A 26,304-nucleotide genomic window follows, 5' to 3' on the forward strand; every position below is an offset into this window, starting at 1 on the left:
CTGCTTAGGAGAAGTTAGCTGGGGCAACGTGGTGGGGGAGGCAGCTGCAGGAGGATGCAGGAGCCAGTGTTGGATTCCTCACTTTGTCCTTGTGCTGCTACTACCTCCTCTTCTCACTGCTCCTTCCTAGCTGTGCTCAGCAGAGGGAGCAACAAGCCAGGAAGCACTTGGCTGCCTGACCAGCAGACACCACAGCAGCCCCATGTGATCAGAAGACAAAATTTCAGGAAAATGCCTACTGCCTTCCTGCAGCTCAGGTGGCTGAGATGGAAGAATGCAAGACCCTTGACAGACTTGCAAGCCAGACTTTCTTATTAAACAAATGCAGCTTTTACTTAGCTGCAAAGATGGGGATTGCAAGATCCTTGCACGTTTTCATTCAGTGAGTGTAAAGAGCTGTGGCCATTAACACCGACTGCTTAATTTCTCAAAAAGAACAGGAGTACTTGTGGCACCTTAAAGACTAACAAATTTATTTTAGCATGAGCTTTGGTGAGCTACAGCTCACTTCTTCGGATGCATAGAATGGAACACACAGACAGGAGATATTTATACATACAGAGAACATGAAAAGGTAGAAGTATGCATAACAACAGGAAGTATGCATAACAGGAAGTTGTTATGCATACTTCCACCTTTTCATGTTCTCTGTATGTATAAATATCTCCTGTCTGTGTGTTCCATTCTATGCATCCGAAGAAGTGAGCTGTAGCTCACGAAAGCTCATGCTAAAATAAATTTGTTAGTTTTTAAGGTGCCACAAGTACTCCTGTTCTTTTTGCGGATACAGACTAACGCGGCTGCTACTCTGAAACCTGCTTAATTTCTGTTTCTTTGAAAAGCTAAATGATTGCAGTAAAGCTTCTTCCTTATAGTCCTGAGGCTGCAGCTTAAATGCACTTTGATTACTTTTCTTCAGCGTATCTAATATTTATTGTTATAGATTACAAAATGGGATGCTTCAATCTGCCTTAGTTTATGGCCTTTTTGGTTCGTAGGCTACTTTTAAATATTTAATATTATAGGATTTGTGCAAAGGCTTAATAAAAAAATTAGTTCTGCTTCAGGGACTCTGAATAAGTAATATAGCATTGTGGAGGTGGCAGTAAAGGGCTTGTTTAACAAGTCTTTCTTTCCAATCAGTTTATGGGCTGCATTGTCAGGGGAAATAATTATTCCCCCAGCTGAAGATGCTGAAGTCCTCAGAACACCATGTGTGCTTGATTCAGTGGCTCTGCCCTGGCACAAAGAGAACAAATCCTTGGATGATTGAACGTTCCCCTCCTAAAAAGCACATTACTTGTCTTTTTGTGCAGTGTGGCTAGTCTGGGGACCTTTCACCCTTACATGTGGGTTTCACAGGACCCTACTACAGTAGCCTGTACTCACCGAGCTGAGCTTGGCTACCACAGAAAGGGCAGTGCCAGCACAATGGTACGTTCCCCTTCCTTCCCTGACACTGCAGAGGCTCCTCCTTGGGAGTCCATGGGGTAGGAAGGGATGAGAACTCTCTGTGGGATTTTCCTTCCTATGGAGGAATGTGGTGCCAGTTACTGCAGAGAAAGTCTGCAGTAAGTTACAATGCTTACCTCCTTTCTGCTGTTCTAGAGACAGATGCAGATGAAGGGATCTCATTGGAGGCAAGACGTTGGGGGAAACAAGTGACAATGTGAAGGCCTAATGTCTCCATACACAAGCCCCTTGTCTCTGAAGATCCACCCCTGATCTGTGAAGGAAGAATCAGAAAAAAATTATAGGAGAGTTTAAACACAAGAAATAAAATCCTAATCCTATTGGGGTCAAAAGGAGTTTTGCCATTGACTTCAATGGGGCCAGGATTTCACCCATAGAGTTTCAACTTCCCTATGCAGGTTCACCCTGCACAGAGGAGCATCCAGCTCTTAAAATAATGTGGGCTGATATATATAATAGAAAGTTTTATAATCCACTAACCAACCCTTCATTTATTTCGGATTTTAGTGCATCCCTTCCCTCATGCTATTCCCTTTGTAACAGAAAGGATATTTTTCTTTAAAAAAAGCAGAGTCAAACAATAGCCAACAGAATTTGACAGAGGTGACCTCATCTTTCATAGTAAGCAATGTGAAAGCGTAGGCATTGCACACAGCATATCTGGTACTGCAGAAACATAGTGTATAGCTTGTATTGCAAAAATGCAGTCATACAAAGTCACTGTCTCTCATTTGTAGGTTGGTAACCCTGGTGAGCCTGGCCTTCGTGGACCTGAAGGAAGTCGTGGACTGCCTGGCATAGAAGGGCTACGAGGCTCACCTGGACCTCGCGGTTTGCAAGGTGAACAAGGTGCTCCAGGTCTGCCTGGCAGCCAGGGTCCAGCAGTAAGTGTTATTTTTATGTTACACAGATTTTTCTGTCTCTCAAACACCACATACAACAAGGTATGCAGTTATAACGGAGATGTGTTTGCTGCTGGTGGGTTAGGGACATGCGCATGAAGCCAAGGTGACTTCAAACACCCCACACATTCTGGAATACATTCTTTCTTTGTAGGTGGTAGCACTACTGAAACGAATCTGGGGGCTAGAGTGGTTCACAAATTGAATATGAGTCAACAGCGTGATGCGATGATGAAAAAGGCTAATATTCTAGGGTGTTTTAACAGGAGGGTCATATGTAAGACACGGGAGGTAACTGTCCCAATCTACTTGGCACTGGTGAAGGATCAGGTGGAGTGCTATGTCCAATTCTGGGTTCCACATTTAAGAGAGATGTGGACAAATTGGAGAGAATCCAAAAGACAGCAACAAAACCAATAAGATTTAGAAAACCTGGCCTGCGAAGAAAGGTTAAAACAAATTGGGCATATTTAGTTTTGAGAAAAGAGGACCGAGGGAGGGGGAATCTGAGAAGTCTTCAAATATGTTAAGGGCTGTAATAAAGAGCACTGTGATCAATTGTTCTCCATGTCCATTGAAGGTGGGACAAGAAGTAATGGGCTTAATCTGAAGCAAGGGAGATTTAGGTTAGATATTAGGAAAACTTTCTAACTCTAACGGAATTTAATTTCTGGATCAGGCTTCTAAGGGAGATAGTGGAATTCCCATCATTGGAGGTTTTAAAATTGGACAGACACTTGTCAGGGATGGTCTAGGTTTATCTGGTCCTGCCCTAGTGCAGGGGATGGACTTGTCTTCTCAAGGTCCCTTCCAGCCCCATATTACTATGATTCATGTGACAATTGGCTACAATGTAGTAATGTCACATATCTGAATAGCTGGAACCTATGGTACTCAGTCTGCAGCCTGACTTTTTCTATTCATGTTCTTATACTGCATACATTCCTGTGGTATGTGTGTGTATCAAGATCACAAAAGTGGTCCATACACTGATACTCCCATTGACTTCAATGGGACTAGTCACATGTGTAAGGTTGAAGATCTGGAACTTTTATCATCAGCCAGCCAGAGTCTTAATTGCATTCTCATTTTATAAATAACTACTGTATATTAACTGCTATTAAATATTTTTATCCCAGGGTAGAGAGCCAACAGATCAGCACATTAAACAGGTCTGCATGAGAGTCATGCAAGGTAAATAATTGCAATGTTTAATCTTTCTTGTGCATTTAAAGCAGGGATGTCAAACACTAGTGCGCTGGTTGGATCCAGCCTTCTTGATGTATTAGTGTGATCCCTTTGACATATTCAGATTCTGCAGAATCTAAGCTTTGATTTTTTTTTAAAAGTACGATTCTAGCCCTCCTAGTTGCAAAGATAATCTTCCAGTGTGAAGCAAGTTTAACCCAGAGTCCACAGAGAACCTGGAACAATCACTCCTGTTTCATTTATTTTAGGGGGGTGTTCCATCAAAAGCCTGATGATGACATTTTAAATGTCACCATTAACTATTTGATTGCTGATCATTTTAGCAGAAAGAATAAGGGAGGAGTGGGAGTACAGCACATTGGAAAGCAGGAATTGCTGCAAGGAAGAAAATGCAAAGGGAAGAAAAGAGATGACACAAAGGAGGGGGATAGAGAAAGGGAAGGAAGAGAAATAAATACCAGAAATAATAGTGGTCCTAAAGTTGAGCACATTTTTCCATTAAGTGATATTAACTGTGACAAAAGCTGTTGAGCAAAGAGAAAAGAATTGTGATAATATATAATTATTACACAAAGGCCATCCTGTGCCCTTGATCATTATGCAAACTCTGTACCGTCTTCAGAGCTCAGCTGTCGACTAAGGGTGCTTCTAAAGCTGTAACATTTATTAAAAATTGAACTTGTCCCCATATACAGAATGAGTTTGATCTCCCTGGAGTAAAGAAAGTAGAATTTGGATGAGATCATTGTACTCTTTCTTGGACTGAATGCTTTCCAATGAAAATAACCGATAAAAGAAACATTCTCCTCACTTACACCCTTGCAATACTGTTGACCGATGCAGGGAATAAACGGAGGCAGAATCTGGGGCTTTATCAAGCAAAGACTGTTTTCATGCAAATAATTGTGGACTAAGTCCAGCGGTATTGGGCCCCCTGTTCATTTAGAAACAAAACAATTGCCAAATAGGCTCGTTGTGTCCAAAACAATTTAAAATTATATTTGTAGAGTCAAATCCTGCCCCCTCCCCCCCCCGAAACCCATGCAGCCCTATGGAGTTCTCTGGTATAAGTCTGCCTGTCTTGGGGTTTACGTCAAGCTAATTACTGTCATCATTGAGGGGAGAATTTGCATTTATATGTATACTTGGAAGGATTAGATTTGTTTTTTATCAGTAAGTGTCAGTTTCACAAACCACCAAAAATACTTCCACTGCTAATATGTCAAAATTTACAGATAGGCAAAGTTAAAAAAATGCTGCTTGAGAACTTATTGGAGTTTGATTTAAGAATATTCACTTGGTATATGTGACGTGATACTGATAGTGTGTTTTAATGGTTATAAAACTTAAACTTTTTGAATGTTACCACCTATTGTTATTACATAATTATTATATGACTTGTTGTAATAATTAGGCCTAAAAATTTACCCTAATTGTAACTCAACTGTAAAAAGTATGTAAAAGTTCATAAAATGTCATAATAACCTATAATAACAAATAATGAAAAAAGGGATGAAAAGAGGAAAGACCGAATTAATCTTAACAAAAGGGCCTACTAATATGGTTCAAATACTATGTTAAAATCATACTTAGTAAAAACAAAACATATAACACTAGAAATTAATAACTGGTGTGTCATAAAGTAGGCCTAATTGGTAAACAAAATGAGGGGATGGGCTATTCTACCCATCACTGCATTTTTTGGGTCCTTAAAAAAAGAGACTTTGTGGTAAAAAAGATGGAAACTACTGAAGCAAGCTTCACCATCATTGCTGCCACCCTGCCATTTCTTGGATCCCTAGGTCTTCGTCATTCTAATCCTGAAAAACTCCCTACCCAAACCAGGCCAAAAAAAGGAATCCAAATAACATCGCCACCTCTACTGGCTCCAGCTAAATCCCAGACACCACCTAGAATAAAATAAAATCAGACTTGAGCAAGAGCTGCTGCTGCTGCTGCTCATCTCAACTTATTTCTTCTTTTCTCCAAAAACCGGTTACTACCATCTTGGATACCATCCAAGAGACTGTCAAATAAGAGGGGGTTTTCTTCTGAAAACTCCTTCCAGCTAAAGGGAAAGGGAACAAGGAATGTTGTTAAAATAAAAGCCTTACTTGATACTTTTACATTTCAAATACTTTAACTGTTTTTCCTTCTTCTTTGTATCTTTAATAAAAGGTTAAAAAAATGGTGTGTTTTCCATAGTACTAAGCAAGCTAAAGTTTCTGTGCATGAAACCCCAAACCTTGTTTACATTGTTTAATGTTAGACAGTAACTAAATTATGTTAACACCTTTGGTCCATATATTCCATCAAAATTAATATAACAGACCCTTTCATAAATTCCTGCAAATGTCAAAATTTAAATAGATAAAAAATTCTGATATCCCATAATTTGCACAACTGTGAAAATCTAAATTGAGAAAAATAGAAAAAAACCCAACATTAAAATAACCAGTGATGATATCCATCAAAGTTATAAAGAAAATAAAAATCAGATTCTGCCAAACCTGTTTATATGTTAGGAATTTGCATCTCTATTTATTACATTGGAGAGTGGATTAAACTGTGGTTTGAAAAAAAACATCATTGTGGGCCAGATGCTGCAGTCTAACAGTGCAGGACCTGAATGTGGAGGTGGGGAGGAAAGGCAGCTGTAAGCCACCTTTACACTAACCTGATTCTGTGGCTGACTAGAGGCTGGTCCCACTCCCAGCATAAGAGCAGCCTCAGAGCTGCTCTGACTTGCTCCCAGATGCTCCCAGCCCCATGGAACTTTTCCATCAGCCAAGGATAGCCAGAGCAGAGCAGTGCTTCAGACTCTCCCTTTCCCCAGATATGCCATCCCCCGACCCCAGTCCGGGGAAGAGAGGTGGGTTAGAGCTACTATGCTGGCTCTACATGTCCTGCGGATCCCCCTTACGTAACAGGAATCCCCAGGCAGCTATTTAAGCAGCCAGATCTTAGGAGAGGATCTAGCTCTCTATCCACAATGGATATTGATTGGTAAGAATTTTAGAACACGAGCTGGAGAACAGCCTCTCATGGGAACCCCCGCCCCCCAGGGGAAATCACTGTCATGATTCCCTCCCTTCCACTGTGGTCCCATTGGGGAAGGGGTTACTATCTCTGCCCTCCCCTGTGGAGCAGGCACAGATCCCCGCAGAGCCTTGTAGCCAACTGCATAGACCATCTGCCACGGCTGCCCCAAAGCCTGTATTATCTTTTTTTGCAGACTCTCCTTACATCTGGGAGAGGACAATGTTTATCCCCTCATACCAACTCCTGCCTAGGCCCCAGCTTTCCCTATCAAGGTTTAAGGACCCACAGAGTGTCCTGCAGGTGGGAACAACTGTGCCAAGGGGTTGTCTGGGCCTTCCTACTTTTGTACAAAATAGGGAGATGGATACAGAGAGGATTGCCTCTGCTTGAGGACCTGAGACAGCCAATCCCACCCATATTACAGAAAAATGAACATCTCTTATCTATCAAACAGTCCTTTGCAGCCCATTGAATTGCCAGTTCTTTTGTGCAGAGAGTTCCCTGCAGTTCCTGGCTATTACTATGGTAACTGGAGACTGGAAAGTGTTTTTATGAAAAAAGTAAACTTCTCATAATCTGAAATCACTATGCTTTAAATGATGGTAACTGCCTGCACTGAAAATGTGATTTGCCATTGGTACTTGTTCACTGTTAAATTATAACATTCAGCCATCCACTTGCAATATATATAAACATGTACAGAGTTGGTAGGGCCTTATAGGATTAAGTGACATGTCAAAGTGAAAATCATGGGCAAATATTCAATCCCCTAACTCTATTTGTTTGGTGGGATTTGAGTCTAAACATTTTTAGAATCCTTGAAGCACCAAAGAGATTATTAGATGTCTGCCATAGAATAGAAGATGCCCTTTGGATATTAGGCTATCACTTACCGGGATGACATCATTGTTCTTTATTATTTAATTTGAAAATTCTCAATGGTTTTTTTGAAACTGCCCAACAGGATATTATCTTATTACATTTCAGATTTGATTGCTCTAGCAAAACAATATTTTGATCTGTCCGTTACCAGTATTAAAGGACCTTTCTAAAAAAAGTGTTCTCTTGAAAGGTAGAAAATACAGGGCTGTGGAAGAGGCTTATAATGAGATCAGCCCTAGAACTTGAAGCATATACTTACAGGCATCACAGCTAGTGATGAATAAAATGATCTGGAAAAATTGGTATTGTCCCATTGTACCCATTCAGACCACTCCAAACAACATTCAAACTTTTCAAATATTCATATCCAAACTACATTGCTCCTGAAACCCACCTTGTTTAAAGACAACTGCCTGAAGCCCAGCTCTTCACGCTCCAAATGTCTCTCTCACCTACATATTGTATCCTGCCTTCCGCGCAGCTTTCCCCAGGCTCCCCCAACTGTAGTACCTTCCTGTCCCTACTGGAATCATGTGCTTACACATTCTAGGATCTCTCTGTTCCTTTCTTGTTGAGAAGAATGTGTTTAGCCAAGAAAAACAGACTGTCTGGCACAGAATTGGGACTGACTGTGCCCAGGAATGGCTGTTAAATGTAGGCGAGGATCTCTGGACGGAAGAAGAGAACTGAATAGTCTGAAAAGGGGACCACTGCCACTAGAATGAGTATGGCAGTGGCTTGAAAGAAAAGGAGGAAGAGGAAGTAGTCTGTGGAGGCCATTCTAAGGAACATTGAGGAGCTGATTCTACTCCTATAACAATCAAAAGAGCTTTGCCATTGACTTTAATGAGACAAGTAACCATCTGAAACATGCAGAAAAATTTAATGCACACTTACAAATTGAATTTATGCACATTGTCATGGTGAATTCGAGTATTTTCCCCTGAAAATGTGGGTTTAGGAGCTGCGCTCTATAATTACCTCATGTGCCATGTCTTGACTTAGCGTTATATGTAGGATGATATATTTCTTCCTTATTTTGGTATTCTTTATATGCCCCTTCTTTTGAGGCCAGATCCTAACATTAACTACAGTAAAACTGAAACCCACCCACCCTTTAAAGAGGCACTCTTATTTTCTATTTTATTAATTTTACATATATACATTTTACAATGTATATAATTTATTTAGATGATTTTGGATTCTCACAGCCACAAAATGTTTTGAGCATGAGGTTCAAAAAGCACAAGATACTACTTTGTAGGATACATATATAGCAAGCAGCTTGCTATTGACAGCACTGGCTCACAAAAGCCTCCTGTGTCATGGCTTATGGAAAATGCCCTGTAGAAACATTGTGTGATGTCACGTGTGTCATCCTTCTCTAACAGCTTCCATGGTACTGTATTTGCTGTAGGTCAGCTATCCTTTCCCCTTAGTGACAATCAAATACAAAATGCTCTACACTCTTGGGAAAGCCACTTAGTGCTCAATTAATATAGGCTCTGTCTCTTAATTTCTCCCTTCCTGTTTCTTTCTTACAGAACAACTTGCTCAGCTAGCAGCCAGCCTTAGGAGGCCTGAATCTGGTGCTACAGGTCTCCCAGGTCGACCTGGACCACCAGGTGCTCCCGGGCCGCCTGGTGAAAACGGCTTCCCAGGACAGATTGGATCCCGTGGTTTGCCAGGTCTTAAAGGTCCTCCTGGTGAGATTGGTTTTAAAGGTCCAAAAGGTAAGAGAAGCTGCAATAGGCTTTTTAATTTGTGAAGCATAAATGCTGCCTGCTTTTTGGTAAGGTGCTTACTTATAATATGGAATCAAATCACACTGAAGTGATGGTGACCTTAAAAGGAACTAATTTAAACAACACAGAGTATGGCCTCATGAGTTATCTGGGTCGTAAAGCTTTGAGCACTTTGATTTTAGGATTAATGCTGTAACCTCCTTTCTCTGCCGGCAAAATGGCTGAATTTAAGTCTCTAATTTTTCTTTCGTTATTGTTTACTTTAACCTGCTAAGCTGTGAGTTCTAGTGTCTCTGGGTATGTCTAGACTGCAAAAAAGCCCCCTGTGGCAGCAAGTCTCTGAGCCCAGGTCTATGGAATCTGGCTCATGGGGCTAAAGATATGGCACTAAAAATAGCAGTGAATATGTTCCCACTTGGGCTCAAGCTCAGGCTCTGTGACCCACCCTCCTCACTCCATTCCAGAGCCCGACTGGGAACATCTCATTGCTATTTTTAGTGCCGTAGCATGAGCCCCAGGCTGTATACCTGGCCTCTGAGATTTGCTGCTGGTGGTATTTTGCAGTGTAGACATACCCTCTGAGGCATAGAAAGATAAAGGGCAGAGGGCCAAATTTTAAAAAATATTTAGGTGCCTAGTGGGATTTTCAAAAGCATTGAGGCACCTAACACCCAGATGCTTAGGTGGTTCTGAAAACCCCATTAGGCACATAAATACCCAAAATGACTTGCCTAAGATCACATAAGCCTCAGTTCAGCAAAGCATTTGGTCTTAAATCCAACCCTAGTCATCCAATCACTTAACCACATGCTTAACTACTGTGCTGATCAGGGATGGACTTCTGAATTGTGGCCATCATGAATAAATGGCAGGGTCTTGCCTCCTAGTTAATCCCTAGAACCCTCCTCACACCCATTTACTATCTCTCTTCCCCCCCCACTCAGGGTGTGTCCACACCAGTGGTAGCTAATACACGATAAAATCCTAGGGTGGACAAGGCAGCTTGGCCTTTCATACATTAGTAAGTTGAGATAAATGGTAGGAGGAAGAACTAGCAGGAAAATACATTTTTTCCCCTAGTGATGACAGGGCCTTACAGTCTTCTCTCTTTTATTTACCTCGTCACTTTACATCTGCTTAGTTTTTACCATGCCTCTAGTATGTTCATCCTGCAGCTCACACAGATGGTGCTCTTTGTCTTCTGATACGCCCTCTGAATGTAAAACCAGCCATGTTTCATCAACAAACATGACTTATTCATTAAACTTTATGGTAGTATCAGCCTATCATTTTAAATCCATCAGATCTCTTAGCTTACAATCGATGGACAAATCTTCCTTACTGTTTTCCTATAATAATCAAACAAATTCTACATTCAGTACCATTGCACTGTACATTGCAAAATCTATTGATCCTTTGAAAAGGTGAAATCTGTGTTAAGGAATTGGCTTACCCAATGTATTAAAAATCTTTATGTAATCTAAATTAATAATTTTTTGTTCCTGACTGACAGGGGTCTTTGCCTTCAGAGGATGGTTGGGGGAAATTTTCTGCAAAACTAAAGTACTTATTTCTATTTCCAGCCAGCAGGGTTTTTTTTCGTCTCCTTCTTGAATAAGGGCAGCAACAGTGTCCTTTTAAAAATTCTGTTCCCTTGCAAAACCCTCTGGGTAATAGGATTGGAGTGTTAGTTTTTGTCAAAAGCAAAATCATAAAACCCTGATGAGAGGTACAGTATACAAGGAAAACACAAACTTTAATTACGGTGGTGCTAGAGATCTGCAGCTACATTAATGTAGGAATTGCTCAAGGAATTATTTTCAGGAAATTCTATGGCCTGTGTTATATAAGAGGTCAGACAAGATGATCACAATGGTCCCTTCTGGCCTAGGAATCTATGAATATATAATATAGTCTCACCCACATTCTCTTCTTACAAAGCTGGAAAAAAAATAGAGTCACAAAGGTTCACATACTGAACACTCTTTACCTGGCCAAAAATGTAATTATAAAATACAAGAAAGAAAAGTTTAAGCACAAACAATAAATGAAAAACAGCAACTAGAAAAAGCAACTTCCCATAATGCCATGCTTCCATGTTACCCTCTGGTAAATGTGTGGGTGCATTTCTAAATAGCTCAGTGGTAGTATACGTCCTATCCCATGCAAGGGTTTTTGTAGTAAATAATGTTTTTTAGGCTGTAAAACATTCATCACCTGAAATTGGGTACATGTGTCAGTAATTGTGCTTTGGACCAACCCTTACCGGAAGGTTTCTTTGCATGTAATGGCCGGGTGATTCTTCTGCACTTTTGAATGCAAGAGAACTAGGGTAGGAAAGTGAGGTGAGTTCAGGGAAAGCTGCTGCAGAGGCTTCAGTTCAACCTAAAGAACTGGATTGGCAGGAGCACGTTGATGCTGCTTGCTAAGGGGGAGCTATCGGAGACATTTCAGTCTGTAGCTATTCTGGCACCTAGACACCAAGATGATCAGTGCCTTAGAAACACAGATAAATACTAAGTGCTTCTGATCTTGCTAGTTTGGCTTTGGAAGATGGAAAGAGTTTTTAACTGCTGTCAAGGAAAAAACGATTCTGCAGAAGAATTACATGTTGCCAGGGCCGCCCGGGGGAGGGGGGGCAAGTGGGGCAATTTGCCCTGGGCCCCACAGGGGCCCCCATGAGAGTTTTCGGGAGCCCTGGAGCGGGGTCCTTCACTTGCTCCGGGGGCCCCGGAAAACTCTCACGGGCCCCCGGAGCTTCTTCTGCTCTGGGTCTTCGGTGGCAATTTGGCGGCGGGGGCCCCCCACCGCCGAAGACCCCAGGCCCCCTGAGTCCTCTGGGCGGCCCTGCATGCTGCTGTTGATCTGAACTACATACACAGTATGGCTCTGAACGTGATAACCCCTGCCTTCTAGCACTAAGGGTACATGGTGTTCTGCAGCAGGCAAACTGTGCCAAACAAATAACAGGTCCCTGCTCTGAGAATCAGTGTTACCATCTGAATGCACAGTGGTGACCGAGAGGTTATAGAGACATACAAAGACGCGGTCCTGAATGCAGGGGGGAAAGTGAGGACTGGGAAAGTATAGCTGGGAGCTATTTGCAGAGAGGTGAACCCATGGGATTGGATGAGGTCATCCAGGAAGAGAGTCAAAAGAGAAAAGAAATGAGGTCCAAGCAGGGTCACCGAGTACTATGGATCCATGGAAGCGCATGCTAAAAGAATAGTCAGAGAGGTGAGAGCACAATGCAATGGAAATCTGGAAGGAGAGTGTGTGAGGAGTGATCAGCTGTGTCAAGGGTTGAGAAGATTGGGTCTGAGGGAGGAGGTCTTTAGTGAGAGCAACTTTGGTGGAACGAAGGAAGCCAGAAATGGAAATTCAGTCAAAAGCCACTTTGAAGCAGGTCAGAAAGAAAATTGGAAGAAAATTGTCAGAGGGTGCAGCTGTAAATGATACACTCAAGGAGTTTAGTGCAAAGAGGAGAGGCGTGTCTATAACTGGCAATAAACACTATTCCAAAGTTTGCAGTAGTTTGGAGTACTAAAATATATATGAGTAACGTGACATCAAGGCTCCCTGCTGCTGTAATTACCAGGACAGGGTTAATCTCCAAATGGCGTGGGCAGCTGTAATCTTCTCTGAAATTTGGAGATAGCAGCTTCCTCCTGTAGCACACATTCGGCATCCTCAATGGATATTCAAACATGTGTGATATCTCAACAGCATCAGCTCAAATGACTTCCCAAGAAGCTTCTGCTGTGCCCTTTCTAACTAAGTGATAATTGGCTATTCTGGCTGTAGCGAGTTAGGACCATGAAAAGAAAAGAAACCATTCTAGTTTTTATTCTAAACTTTCTCAAACATTATTAGATTTATACTTCAAGGGTTAAACTACTAACTTTCTCTCTGCTGTGGGATGCCAAGGGATTGCATAGCCGGCAACCTCTTCAAAAGAGGATGAAAGCATCTACAGTGACTCTATATGGGGTGGACAGCATTTAATCCAGATGGCCAAAGTAGCAAAGATTTTAAAGCTCCCACTCAGGGGTGAAAGTAATAATAAATTCTTACTGGTATGGGGCCGGCTCCAGCCCCCAGAAGGGGTGGGGCCTCGAGTGGAAGGGGAGGGGTTGGGAGGGTCAGCCTCCCCCAGCCAGCCCATCCACGCTGCCTGGCCCCCGCTGCCCGGGGCTCCGGCAGTGATTTAAAAGGGCCCGGAGCTCCAGCTGCTGCACTCCTTATTCTTTCAGGTGCCTAATAATACCCAGTTTGGATGTCAGAGAACATTCTAATAAGAATGGGGTTCTTTTTCTCCTGCTCTAGGAGGTGGAGCCATGACATCCAAAGCAGTCATGCACAAACCAACTCAGGACCCAGCACCTGAGAACTAATGTACTTTGTAGCCCAGCTACTTCAGCCTTCCCCCCAAAACGGCTTGCCTGTTTTGTCCTTCATGTTTTGTTTTTGACTAGTCTCTCTCAAGTTAGATTAATAATAATTAATGGAGATATCCTATCTCCTAGAACTGGAAGGGACCCTGAAAGGTCATCAAGTCCAGCCCCCTGCCTTCACTAGCAGGACCAAGTACTGATTTTGCCCCAGATCCCTAGGTGGCCCCCTCAAGGATTGAACTCACAACCCTGGGTTTAGCAGGCCAATGCTCAAAGTGGCACTATATGAAACATAGCATAATCCAATTGTCATTTTAGGGAAAATGTTTTTTTTAATGTGTCTGCCCTTAAGTGTAACTGTGGATAGTAATATGCTGAATCCACACTGAATTTTTACAAGAATATAATTCATTGTTGTTGTAGTTGAGTTGGTCTCAGGATATTAGACAAGGTGGGTGAGGTAATATCCTTTATTGGACCAACAACTCTGGATGCGAAGGACAAGCTTTCGAACAACACAGACCTGAAGAAGAGCTCTGTGTAGCTTGGAAGCTTTTCTCTTTCACCAGCAGAAGTTGCAAAGAATGTAAGTCTGGCCATCACTCAGACATGCTTGCTCTGCACCTCACCAAGTGAGTCCTCTGCTAAACTCCCCTTCTCAAAGAGTCAGTTGTCCTGATAGTTAAATGCCTTGAGGTAGAAAAAACTGCTTTCCACAGACTGTGAATGACATTTCACTAATTTACCTCAGGTGAAGCTGGTGAAAAGGGGGAGAGAGGATTTCCAGGCAGAGGACCCAAAGGCTTACCTGGAACAACAGGTCTTCCAGGTAAATATTCAGGGGTGTATGGAAGTGATAAGAGGAATATATAAGGGGGGAAGGTGAAGGGTGGGGGAGGAATTGACATTGTAATTTTGAAAAAATTCAAGTGCAGGCATTTGTTAAGGAATCAGCTGTACGTCTGTATTTTTATATTATATATAAACAGTTACACTGTCATGAACAAGGATTATTATCATCATAGTAAGAGAAATGGGCCTGGGCCTGATCCTGTTACCATTGAAGTCAATGACAAAACTCCCATTGGTTTCAATGGGATCAGGATTGGGACCAGCGTGTGTAAATCAAAAAATGTCATATATGCAATTCCCATAATGACAACCACAGAAAATGAAAGAATCCTACCCATCAGCAACAGTGGAGTCCTCAAAGCCTCTGTTTACAATTTGGGGGCTTCAAATTACAGTTCTCCTTTACTTTTGTGGTCATTAATTGCCATGTTGTGTCACAGAATTCCAGAACCCAGATTCATGCTCATAAATGTAACGCAATTGCCCTCTAGTGGTTAAATGAAAAGATACATTCATTTTCAATATAACAAATTCTCTCTCTGGCACATTTCTGAGTATATGTATGGATATAAGCTAATGAATGTCCTTCTCTGTGTAACAAGGATAACAGTAAACACAGATGTTTGGGATGTCTGAAAACCTCAGTTTATATAATATAAATGTACCACTTGAAGAAACTTACAGAACTTGCTTATTATTTCATCAATTCATTGACAATTTAAAGAGAAATACATAAAAACACACCTTGTTACTCAACAGATCTGCTCCCTGTGTGTATTGAGAGTCACATCTGACTATAGGACAAAAATAATTTTTTAGTGCTTTTTACTCCAGTTAGCTCTAGTGAGTTAACAGCCTGGATTCTATCCTTCTTGTGCATCATCAACAGAATTGTTCACTAAGTTCTAATTATTAACACTGCAACACCATTGATGGCAGTTGAGCTGGACAGAGGTAACTGTGGGGAGAATTTGGCCTATGGAAACTTTATTGCTCGTAATATGTGAGAACCCAACCAAGCTCAGGTTGAGTTTGGAGGGATGGCTAATAGAGAAACATCTTTTAATGTGTAAAGGGAACACATTTTATATAGAACTCAGAGTAAACATGGAACCCCACAAAGCTATTTTCACAGTCACTTAAGAACAAAACCAAACTTTAAATAAAACAATCCACATTTTATACCTGCCATGTAGTGCTTCTGTTTACATATATGTTCATTCTTCCAGGTGAACCCGGCAAACCCAGCTATGGAAGGGAAGGCCGTGATGGTGAACGAGGCCCACCAGGAGTGGCTGGTCAGCCTGGAATACCTGGTCCTCCAGGTCCTGCTGGTCCTCCGGGATATTGTGAGCCAGCGTCTTGCACAGTGCAAGCTGGACAGATTGCTGGTAAGAACGTGAAAGGGCCTTGAAAGTGCAATGCAAGTGCTGTGACATGTTAGTATCAGTTTACTCTCTGCACGTACAGCTGACGATAAAAAAAATGGAGAAGAAACCTGCCAAACGAGGAGAAACCTAGCATCTAAGGCTTCAATAGAACATACTTCAACACATTGTTTGTATGTTCTTACAAAAAGGCAACCAAAATTAGAATGGTGGTGCTTACAAAACTACACAGGCAAGACCCTTTGGCTCTCTCTTCCCCCTTGGAGACAACAAGGCAGTTGTCCTAAAGCAATTTCTTTTAAAAAATAAAGCCCTTTCCCAGTCACTTCTTCCCCCTCTCCTTTTTCCTCCCATCAACTAAATAAAAAAGACAGAATGGTTTGTTTATGTCAGTTGTAGCTGATAATTTTTTTTTGATACACTTGTAAAATAAATTCCATGGAGCTGAATTGAACTAATCAGATCATCTCAGCTATAATCATTTCACCATGTGTTTGTGTTGTACAATGTATACTAAGCCTCTGTCTCCAATAACTGTGATTTAAATTGTACAAACATGGCTGCCAGACCCTTCCTGTAAAAACATGCCACATTGAATACTTTGTATGCTGTAAATCTCTGTAAATGTGTGATCACTGGGTTATCATGAGTACATCATGTACAACAATCTCTATACGTAATGCCGGTTTTCATTTTTGTCTCCAATTTGTGTTGAGTTCCTACTTTTATATGAAGCCTGCTCCATCTCAGGTCCTTCTATGTGAAATCAAACTAAGAAGGCAAGAAGCCACTGTGAAGGGAATTTTAATAGCCAGAAATAAATGAGTTTGAGATTATTTATTTTAAAGGTCTAAAGTGACATCTCTGGTTGTACAAAAGGAAGAAATAAATAATGTTTCTTAACCCCTTGCATGTTTTTGTATGAATGGTCATATACACCACAGTTCAAAGAAATAGTTCAGGTAGAGTCTATCCCATAGAGACATCCCTGTTTCCCTTTTCTATTACAGCTCTGTTGCTAGAGAAAAATGTGCCATGTGGATATTTTTGTTTCTCTCCACCATGTAAATTAAAGTTTGTGTGTTTTGGAATATATAACTTCTCTAAAGTGTCCTCTCTTGAGACAGAAATAAAACTGTCCTGATTTAATACTTCCTCCCCCATTAACATTAGTTTCCAAATAATTTTAAAATCTACACCTGGGTACAGGTGCCATAAATATTAATGTCTTCTAGTTCTTCACTTTTTTTGCTTATGCTCAAACCCTTCACATTTTTGTGACAGGAAATAAAAATGATGGTGTGGGGGGTGGGGGAGATCAGTCAACTAAGCTATAAGTTTTGCCTAGAAAATACAAACAACATCAGTGTGTTTTGGGGAGGAGGGGAGGGAAATCCTGGGGAAAAAAAAGTACTTGAAACACTTTTGCTTGATGAGACTGTACATTAAAGCGCAACATACTTCTGAGTAATTCCTCTGAGGGGCAGTAATGAAATTAATACCTACCAGAACAATGGCAACCAGAACTCCTTCCCACCTCCAGAAAAGTCAGTTACTTCTTGTTTCAGGCACATACCGAGAGGATGTGGAGGCAGATCCAGCACAGCACTGAAGCACATGCTTAACCTGAAATGTATTGTCTAACTATGAAAATATTACTACTGCAGTGGTTGAAGCAGATCACAATAGGAGGGAGAGGAACTCTCTAGTTTTGGTGGCTGTTGCAATGCCCAAGATCTTGGTGTTACAACAGCAATATGGCAGTTACAGGATGTACCTTTGGGAAGAAAATAAGGACAAAAGAAGAAAAGTACACAAAATCGGCTCATGGCCCCAAGCAGGTCCACAGCCTGTGCTGTGTGTGTGTGTGGTGGTACTTATGAACATGTCTGTTGTAGAGCACCTATTCCTATAAATTCCAACAGTTAGACTGGACCAGGATAGGGAATCTGTAAGGATGTAAAAGTAAGTAACAATGGAAGGTTTGGCTGGCTGTCCCCTGGCAAATTTTGAAATACATTTTAAAAGATGTTAAGACCTTAAAGGAGAAGGAGGTATTAACTGTGAAATTGCCATAACACCTTTCCCCAAACAGCACTGCCTCCTGCATCCTCCTCCATTCTCTTGCAGCAGCCAGCTTTGATAGGGGCAGCCAGTGGCCTTAGTGCCATTGAGAACAATGGGAGAGAGCAGCCATTTTGAGATGTCTGAAAGAGACGACTTCTGCCTCTGCTGAAGGAGAAACTTCAAGTTACGATGAATAATGGGAAAAAGCCAATTAATCCTATTTTTTTTAAATGACCCATTGCACAAAATGTATTCAAGCTTCATGTATCTGCTACTCTTGTGTAGTCAGATAGTGGCCTAACTGTGAGCTTTTGGGACAAAAAGGTCTGACATTGAATGTGAGTTTCATAAAGGATCCATTAAAAACAATTAAACAATTAAAAACAAGAGATTTACTTGTAAGTATTCAAAAAAATTCATTCCGTACTCAGTAAATGTAACTTTGGAGAGAATACACTGTATTTGTCATAGTACATAACTAAAAGGTTGAATCCCTTTAAGAACAGAACAACTCAACCTGAACAATAATTAAGGTGCTGCTGGAATTATTATTTATTACTAGTATTATGGTATGGCCTAAAGGCCCCAACCAAGATCAGGGCTGAGGCACTGTATACACACTGATAGTAGGAGAGTCCCTGCCCGCAAATGCTTACAGTCTAAATAGACAAAGTGAATTGCCCAAGGTCACAGCAGGACACTGGCAGAGCCAGGCATAGAAGCCAGGTTTCCTGCATCACAGCCAAGTGCTCTGTCCACTATCCCACATTGCCTCTCAGCTAAAGTCCTCTACTCTAATACCCTCATGATGTCAACAGTGAAGGATCTGCCCCAGGGAGTTTAATTCTTTGGAAATACAGCTCAGCACTTTTATGTAAGGTGATTAGTTTGTTCACCCACAAAACAGGGCTATTTAGTAAGTGGAACCTGGCCTGTGTTTTCCACAGATAGATCGACTTCGTTGAAAAACCCAAATAGTTTAAGAATAGGGTGCAATCCTGTGAGGTGCTGAGTACTTTCCATTTCTTGTAATTGCTTAGCTCCTCAAAGAACAGGGACCACAGTGAATTCAACAGAACATGAATACAATGTTATAGTTTCACCAACAAACTTTTATTTGGACTATATCAATGTAATAAAACGTGTAAAACTGTTACAAGAAAAGAAAAACCTGATAGACTGAAAACTGTTTCTCCAAATGTAATATAGTACCATCAGGAAGGAGTGGAAGAAAAAGAAACATTTTAAAGACAAAAAACATCCAACTGCTTAAAAAAATTATTACGGTCTTAAAATGCTAAATATTCCACAATAGAAATGAACGATGTAAGGTACAAAACGTAACCACATATATATTAAAAATAAATAAAATAGAACTATTACGATAAATATATTTGACATTCTGGGTTCAAGTCAATGCAAACTTCAGTTAAGTGGATAACTTATGATTTTGCAGCAGAATTTCTACTTTGGAGCTGAACTGTAAAATGAATTTCTAGTTTAAAAAGCAAAATAAAACTGAGCAGTAAATCCTCAGTCCCATGAATAGTCAGGTATATGCAACATGGACAGAGGTCTCACTGGTCATAATATAAATAGATGACAACCATATGTAATCTATGTGTATATAAGAATCCAAGTGGAAATATCAAGAAAGAACAACGAAACAAAGAAAAGAAGAAGTGACATGGGTCACTGTTAAGCAGAGTCTATAATGTGGACATCACCCAAAACAAATGGAAGTTCATTGATTCTTTACAAGAGAAGAGCTGAAGAAGTGCTGGCATTACCTACCTTTGATTTCCATTCCAAATCTCTGGCACAATAGTGAGTTAAGACTAATGGGAGTCACTAATTAGGAGTATGATGGCACCTACATTAATTCCTATAATCTGATTGCATAACGAGAAATAGCACAATTAGCTCTACTGCACTCTGGGTTAAGTGTAGAATCATAGAAGTGTAGAACTGGAAGGGATCTCAATAGGTCATCTAGTCCAGTCCCCTGCAGTCAAGGCAGGACTAAGTAATAGTTAGACCATTCCTGACAGGTGTCTGTCTAACCTTTTCTTAAAAACCTCCAGTGATGGAGATTCCACAACCTCCCTGGGCAATTTATTCCAGTGCTTAACCACCCTGACAGTGAGGAAGTTTTTCTTGATGTCCAATCTCCCTTGCTGCAATTTAAGCCCATTGCTTCTTGTTCTATCCTCAGAGCTTAACAGGAACAAATTTTCACCCTCCTCCTTGTAATAATCTTTTATGTACTTGAAAACTGTTATGTCCCCTCTCAGTTTTCCCTTTTCCAGACTAAACAAACCCAGTTTTTTCAATCTTCCCTCATAGGTCATGTTTTCTAGACCTTTCATCATTTTTGTTGCCCTTCTCTGGAGTTTCTCCAATTTGTCCACATCTTTCCTGAAACATGGTGCCCAGAACCGGACACAATACTCCAGCTGAGGCCTTTATCAACATGTGAAACAGCAGCAAAATATTGCTTCATGTTAAATACAAATGTAATACCTGCTTATGATTAATCAACTCATCATTCTCTGATCGGAATTCAATTAATAAGTCTAGTCTGAGGTATCGCTTATTAGGCTATCAGCCAAAGAACTGCAGCGTGTGCAGTCGCACCAAAATGCATCAGTGGTTCTCCACCGTCAGGCCATGAGGCACAAAATGTTGGGTGCAGGTGCTCCCAGTCATTCCCTTTTCAAACACATTCAGTGTGAGTGATTCACATGCATTTTTTTTCATTGCTATTTAAGAGTTGCAATAATATACCTGGACATCAGCAAGGTTTTTGACACAATCCCATGTGACATTCTGATAAGTAAGCTGGAGAAATTTGGGCTTGGTGGAACTGCCATTAAGTGGATACATAATTGGCTGAACAACTGCGAACAATGAGTAACTATTAATGGAAAGGGTCAGATTGGAAGAAAGTCTCAAGTGGGGTTCCATAGGGATACATTCTGGGTCCGGTGTGGTTTAACATTTTTATTAATGACCTGGATGCAGGAATAGATAGCTTCCTGATAACATTTACAGATGACACAAAGCTGGGGAGAGGGCTTGAAAATGCTTTGGAGGATAGAGCTAAAATTCAGAGGAATCTTGATAAATTGGAGAACTAGCCAACAAAATGAAATTAAACAAAGACAAATGCAAGGTGCTACATTTGGGGAAGAAAAACCAAATGAACAAATACAGAATGGGGGATAACTGGCTTGGCAGCAGCACTGCAGAGAAGGACCTGAGAGTTGTGGTGGATCACAACCTCAATACGAGTCAGGCTATGTCTATACTAGAGAGCTTATAGCAATGCAGCTGTACCAATGCAACTGCACCATTCGCAGCTGTCTAATGTAGTAGCTCTAAGATGATGGGAGAGAGCTCCCAATCCATCCCCAAGGAGCAGCGGTAGCGACGTTAATGGGAAAAGCACTCCTGCCGACATAGTGCTGTCCACACCAGCGCTTATGTCAGTGTAACTTATATCACTCGGGGATTTTTTTTCACACCCCTGAGTGACAAAGTTATACTGACATAAGTGGTAGTGTAGACAGAGCCTCAGCAATGTGATGCTGTTGCAAAAAGAAGCAAATGCAATTTTATGTCGCATTAACAGAGACATAGCATGCAAGTCAGAGGAGGTGATAATACTGCTTTACTCAGTATTGGTTGGGCCTCAGCTGGAGCACTGCATCCAGTTTTGGTCACCAATGTACTGAAATGGTGTGGAGAAACTGGAAAGGATCCAGAGGTGAGTGACAAAGATGATCAAAGGGATGAAATGAAAGTCATATGAGCAAAGGCTGAAGGAACTGGATATGTTTAGCTTGGAAAAGAGAAGATAAAGGGAGGGGACATGACAGTGGTCTTCAAATACTTGAAAGGCTGCCATAAAAAAGAGGGAGACAAGTTGTTCTCTTTTGCCACAGAGGGCAGGACAAGAGGCATAGCAGATTTAGATTAACTCTCAGGAAAAACTTCCTAACTGTAAGAACAGTAGGACAATGGAACAGACTGCCTATGGAGGTTGTAGAAGCTTCTTCACTGGAGGTTTTCAAAAGGAGGCTGGATAGCCATCTGTCTTGGATGGTTTAGATACAACAAATCCTTCATCTTGGCCGAGTGTTAGACTAGATGACCTTACAGTCCCTTCTAATCCTATTGTTCTATGATTCTAACAGTTGATTACAGATGCTTTATTTTTAGTAGTGGTTTATAGTTGGTCTCGACAGTTGGGTTACTATAGAGTAGAGATTTTGAGTGCTGCAAATATTTCATTTCTTGGATCTGAGGTTGCATGGGTGTAAAAGAGTGGAATTTGGCTTTCTGCCACCACTCTACCGCTCCCTCTGAGGAAAGAGGCACTAGATGAAACAAGGCTACTTTGTCAGGAAGAAAGAGACAGAGCAAGGGATCATGAGCTAGATTCACAAAAAATGTAGGTATAGTGATGCTCAGCTTCATTATACCTAAAAAATCACTGGGATTCAAAAAGCCTCCCTGTACAATCAATGTGGAGAGTCAGGTGCCTCAGAATGGCATTCACAAAAGCCGATGTGCTACATGGCTGCTCACCAAAGCTACCTAATAGGAGATGTAAAGAAGAGGTGTGTATTCTAAGCCCCGCCCCTCAGCCTAACTGTGGGCTGAAGGGAGGTACTTCCCTCTGTGTGGGATTTCGCAGCTGCAAAACCTCTTGAGGTTAGGTGCCCTGCCATTTTTGCAAGAAGATGGTTGTGGGGATGGGAAGAGGAAGAGGGCCTTGATTCTGAGATTTAGGTACCTAAAGTGGCAGTTTAGGTGCTTAAGTCCTTTTGGACCAATGGACTCTGTGCCTTAGTTTCACAGACATTAAGTATTTTTCCTAGTAGCAGCTAGTAGTTATGCTACATGGTACAAACAAATATCACACTCATGCAATAATTTTTTAATTGCTGGAGTAATTGCATGAAACCTTGACCTGATGACTGGATATGTCAAGGAGATGATGGATGCCACTGGTTTTGGTATTATTAACTGGCCATGGGTTCTTTGCTTCCTTTCTCTAAGCTGTTGCTTAAAATAAGGTCACTATGTTCTCTGTTACAGGCACAGGCAACAAAGAGAAGGAAGAGAGACAATATGTGCATCAGTTCTCTTCTTTTGCAAGGCCCTTTCCACTCCCATTTTAATTTTGTCATAATCCTTTATTTTTCAGTTCTTTAATTTGAATATAGTTATAAGAAGAAGAAAACCTTGCCGTAATCTGCATTTCTGTGAAATTATCGATGAAGACTGAAAACCTTAGACAATAGGAGCAGTGATTTTGCTGAGGCAGCTAACTTTGTCTTGAGAAGAAAATCATCATTACTGGTCAAAATGCTGTCTAGTGCCCTTTCAACTCCATCTAGCCCCTCTGTTCTTTTCCTCATGGGAGAGTTGGACATTTATATTAAATTTTCAAATGCAGGTATCTAAAAATAGGCACCTATATTAACCCGTATTTAGACAACTAACTAGATTATCCGATTTTAGGATGGGCTGAGTATCTACCTGTAACTCCCACGGAAGTCAATGGAACCTCTGAAAAATCAGTCCACACTGAGGTGTCTATATACAGATTAGGAGTGAAATCCTGACTCCGGTGGAGTTAAACTCCCATTGACTTAAATGAAGCTGTGATTTCAGCCCAGATATCCAGCCGTAGGTAACTACATTTGAAAATACTGGCCATAGTGAATAGCAAAACCTGAATTTACTCATTTGTGCCTGAGGCTATGTCTACACTCAAACTGCTACAGCAGCACAGCTACTGTGGTACAGCTGCGCTGCTGTAGCACTTCAGTGTAGACACTTACTACAGCAATGGGAGAGGTTCTCCTGTTGCTGAAGTTAATCAATCTCCCTGAGAGGCAGTAGCTAGGTCGATGGTTCTTCCACTGAACCTGGCCTTTGGGCTGGTCTAAACTGGGGGGGGGGGGGGATCGATCTAAGATACGCAACTTCAGCTACATGAATAGCGTAGCTGAAGTCGAAGTATCTTAGATTGATTTACCTTGGGTCCTCATGGCACGGGATCGATTGCCGCGGCTCCCCCATCGACTCCGCTACCGCCGCTCGCTCTGGTGGAGTTCCAGAGTTGACGGGGAGCGCGTTCAGGGATCAATTTATCGCGTCTAGACGAGACGCAATAAATCACTCCCCGATAGATTGATTACTACCCACCGATCCGGTGGGTAGTGAAGACGTACCCTTAATTGTCCCTTTTGTGCTTTACCTGATTTTGAACCTTGTGTTGTCATTGTCACATATACGAAATGAGTGTAAACCATTACCATTCTCATCTGGTAGGATCTGACACAGATGTAAATGACCATGCAAGGTACAAGGCAGTGAAGGATATCTTGTAATCCACTTAACATGTATGCACTGAATTGAACTTTAAATGTTGAGAAAAAATAAATGAGGCCAAGAGGTATAATATTTATCACTAGAGCCTTGCGTGGATACAAAATTTGTATCTGAATCTGATTCACGATCCGCAAACACTGTGTGCGGATATCTGCAGATTTTCAGGGCTCTATTTATCAGTATGCATGTACCATGATGAATTCAATGACAGCTAAATGTTATTCAAAAATGAAATACAACAATAAAATACAGTGTATCATCAAATTTTTCAAACTGTGAACAGAGATAAAATATATTTACAGTGAAAAATTCAGTATGTAATTAAATGCATCACTTTTCTAAGATAAAAGTCTCAAAATCTTTGTAGATTACATTCTTTACACTTATGAGCTTGTTTTGGTCTATCAACACATAACATTTCTGTTAGCATACCATATGTTATACAGATTCTCTTATGGTATGATAAAGCTTGGATTTTCCATTTGAACCAACAAATTTTTAGGCAAAGTCATAGTTAAATTTGTAAGCCTTCATGAGCCATACCAAACACAGTAGATGGAGCTGGATTTAGATATCATGTACTTCGGGATCTATTTTAGTTTTGGCCACTTTTCAGAGAGAAATTTATGCTTCTTGATATACACAGAATATGAAGTAAAAATTATTCAGTACAAATTAATATCAACTTTAATTTTGATTTTCTCCTAATATTTTAACAAAAACAATTTTATATCACAGCAGTCATTTTAGTAAATAGATAAAATTCAAAGACCTTAGATGACATTGCAGTATGTTGAAAAACAGATGTGTATATAATATAAACCATCTAGATCATGTTTCTTCATACAACTGTTATGTAACACTACAGATGACACATAAAATACTATAAAAAGGCCAAAGAAAAGAAACAGATGCTGTATTCCATAAAGCTGGGCACAGGCTGACATGAAAAGTAATAGCTCACCATCGTGACAATCAGAAGCACTACAATATTTTATGAACTGGTTATCAGTGAGTTAAGAAATTACTTCACACTTAGCCTTACCTATCAGGTAAACATGTATATCTGTCAATAACACATATGATCAGAAAACACAAAGGGAGGATTGATAACAAGGGAAACCAATCCTAATACTATACTACAGAAACCTATGTGCTTATTTTACCACTTAAATTAAGTACAGTTTATTTATACAAAATATCCATGTATTAAAAGCATTAATGTAAAAGATCACAAGTAGATTGCAATGCTACTTGATTTCAAAAAGCACCCTACTCTACGATTTACTCAATACTCCAATAAACTTGCCGCTCCCTTAAAGATGCATACCCTTATGGTGGAGATAAACTGATGTATAGAAGTGACATGTTTTATTACTGTACAATCTCCTGCATTATATGCATATATAAAACATAAATAAAACCTATGTCATATAACCTGGAAATATTCATCCAATAAAGGCATATTTTTGCAAACACTGCTGTCTAAAAACAAACTGTAAATTTTAGAAAAAATATATTAGGCTCAAGGATAAAAGTGGAAAGACGGCACAAGATGTAATGTATCTACACTGCACTGTTTCCTGCCTTCCATTTTTAGAGTTCAGTCTCTGTTCAATCCTTTGCACTAACAAAAGTGTCCTGAGTACCACCATGTGGACAAAAGGAGGTATATAGCATAGGCTCTGAATAACTCTGAAAGGTTTTGACATTAACTAAGCCACAGCAGCTTTATTACTTTCCTGAAGCAAATCTAAATCATTTCAAATATATCAGCCACTTTAAGAAAATTCCAAAGTTATCTTCATAAATATTGGACAGTAGGATTTTAAGTGATAAGAAATACAGGAAACTGGTCCTGGTATATTCCAAATATCTCAAAACTAATCTAGAGCAATTTGAAGAACCTAATTAATAATATATCTCATCATATTTCAATTCT

General features: G+C 40.6%; 1 protein-coding gene and 1 long non-coding RNA gene across 4 annotated transcripts in view; one reads left to right on the plus strand and one right to left on the minus strand.

The window, feature by feature from the left end:
* Positions 1-1,714, minus strand: part of LOC120402190 — a 50,556-nt gene extending 48,842 nt beyond the window's left edge. The window contains exon 1 of the long non-coding RNA XR_005597050.1: positions 1,590-1,714. This is a non-coding gene — a long non-coding RNA (uncharacterized LOC120402190). The remainder of the gene's footprint in view (positions 1-1,589) is intronic.
* Positions 1-16,799, plus strand: part of COL9A1 (collagen type IX alpha 1 chain) — a 117,562-nt gene extending 100,763 nt beyond the window's left edge. For 2 of the 3 annotated variants that reach the window (XM_039532638.1, XM_039532635.1), the window contains 5 exons: positions 2,211-2,357; positions 3,515-3,569; positions 9,053-9,241; positions 14,399-14,476; positions 15,729-16,799. In XM_039532638.1, the coding sequence (XP_039388572.1) occupies positions 2,211-2,357; positions 3,515-3,569; positions 9,053-9,241; positions 14,399-14,476; positions 15,729-15,913 (654 nt within the window). In that variant the 3' untranslated portion in view covers positions 15,914-16,799. The remainder of the gene's footprint in view (positions 1-2,210; positions 2,358-3,514; positions 3,570-9,052; positions 9,242-14,398; positions 14,477-15,728) is intronic. The other variant, XM_039532636.1, reaches the window with a different exon arrangement.
* The last annotated feature ends 9,505 nt before the right edge of the window (positions 16,800-26,304 follow it).

This window comes from Mauremys reevesii, linkage group 3 (genome assembly GCF_016161935.1).
Source record: "Mauremys reevesii isolate NIE-2019 linkage group 3, ASM1616193v1, whole genome shotgun sequence".
In the NCBI taxonomy this organism is placed as follows: domain Eukaryota; kingdom Metazoa; phylum Chordata; order Testudines; family Geoemydidae; genus Mauremys; species Mauremys reevesii.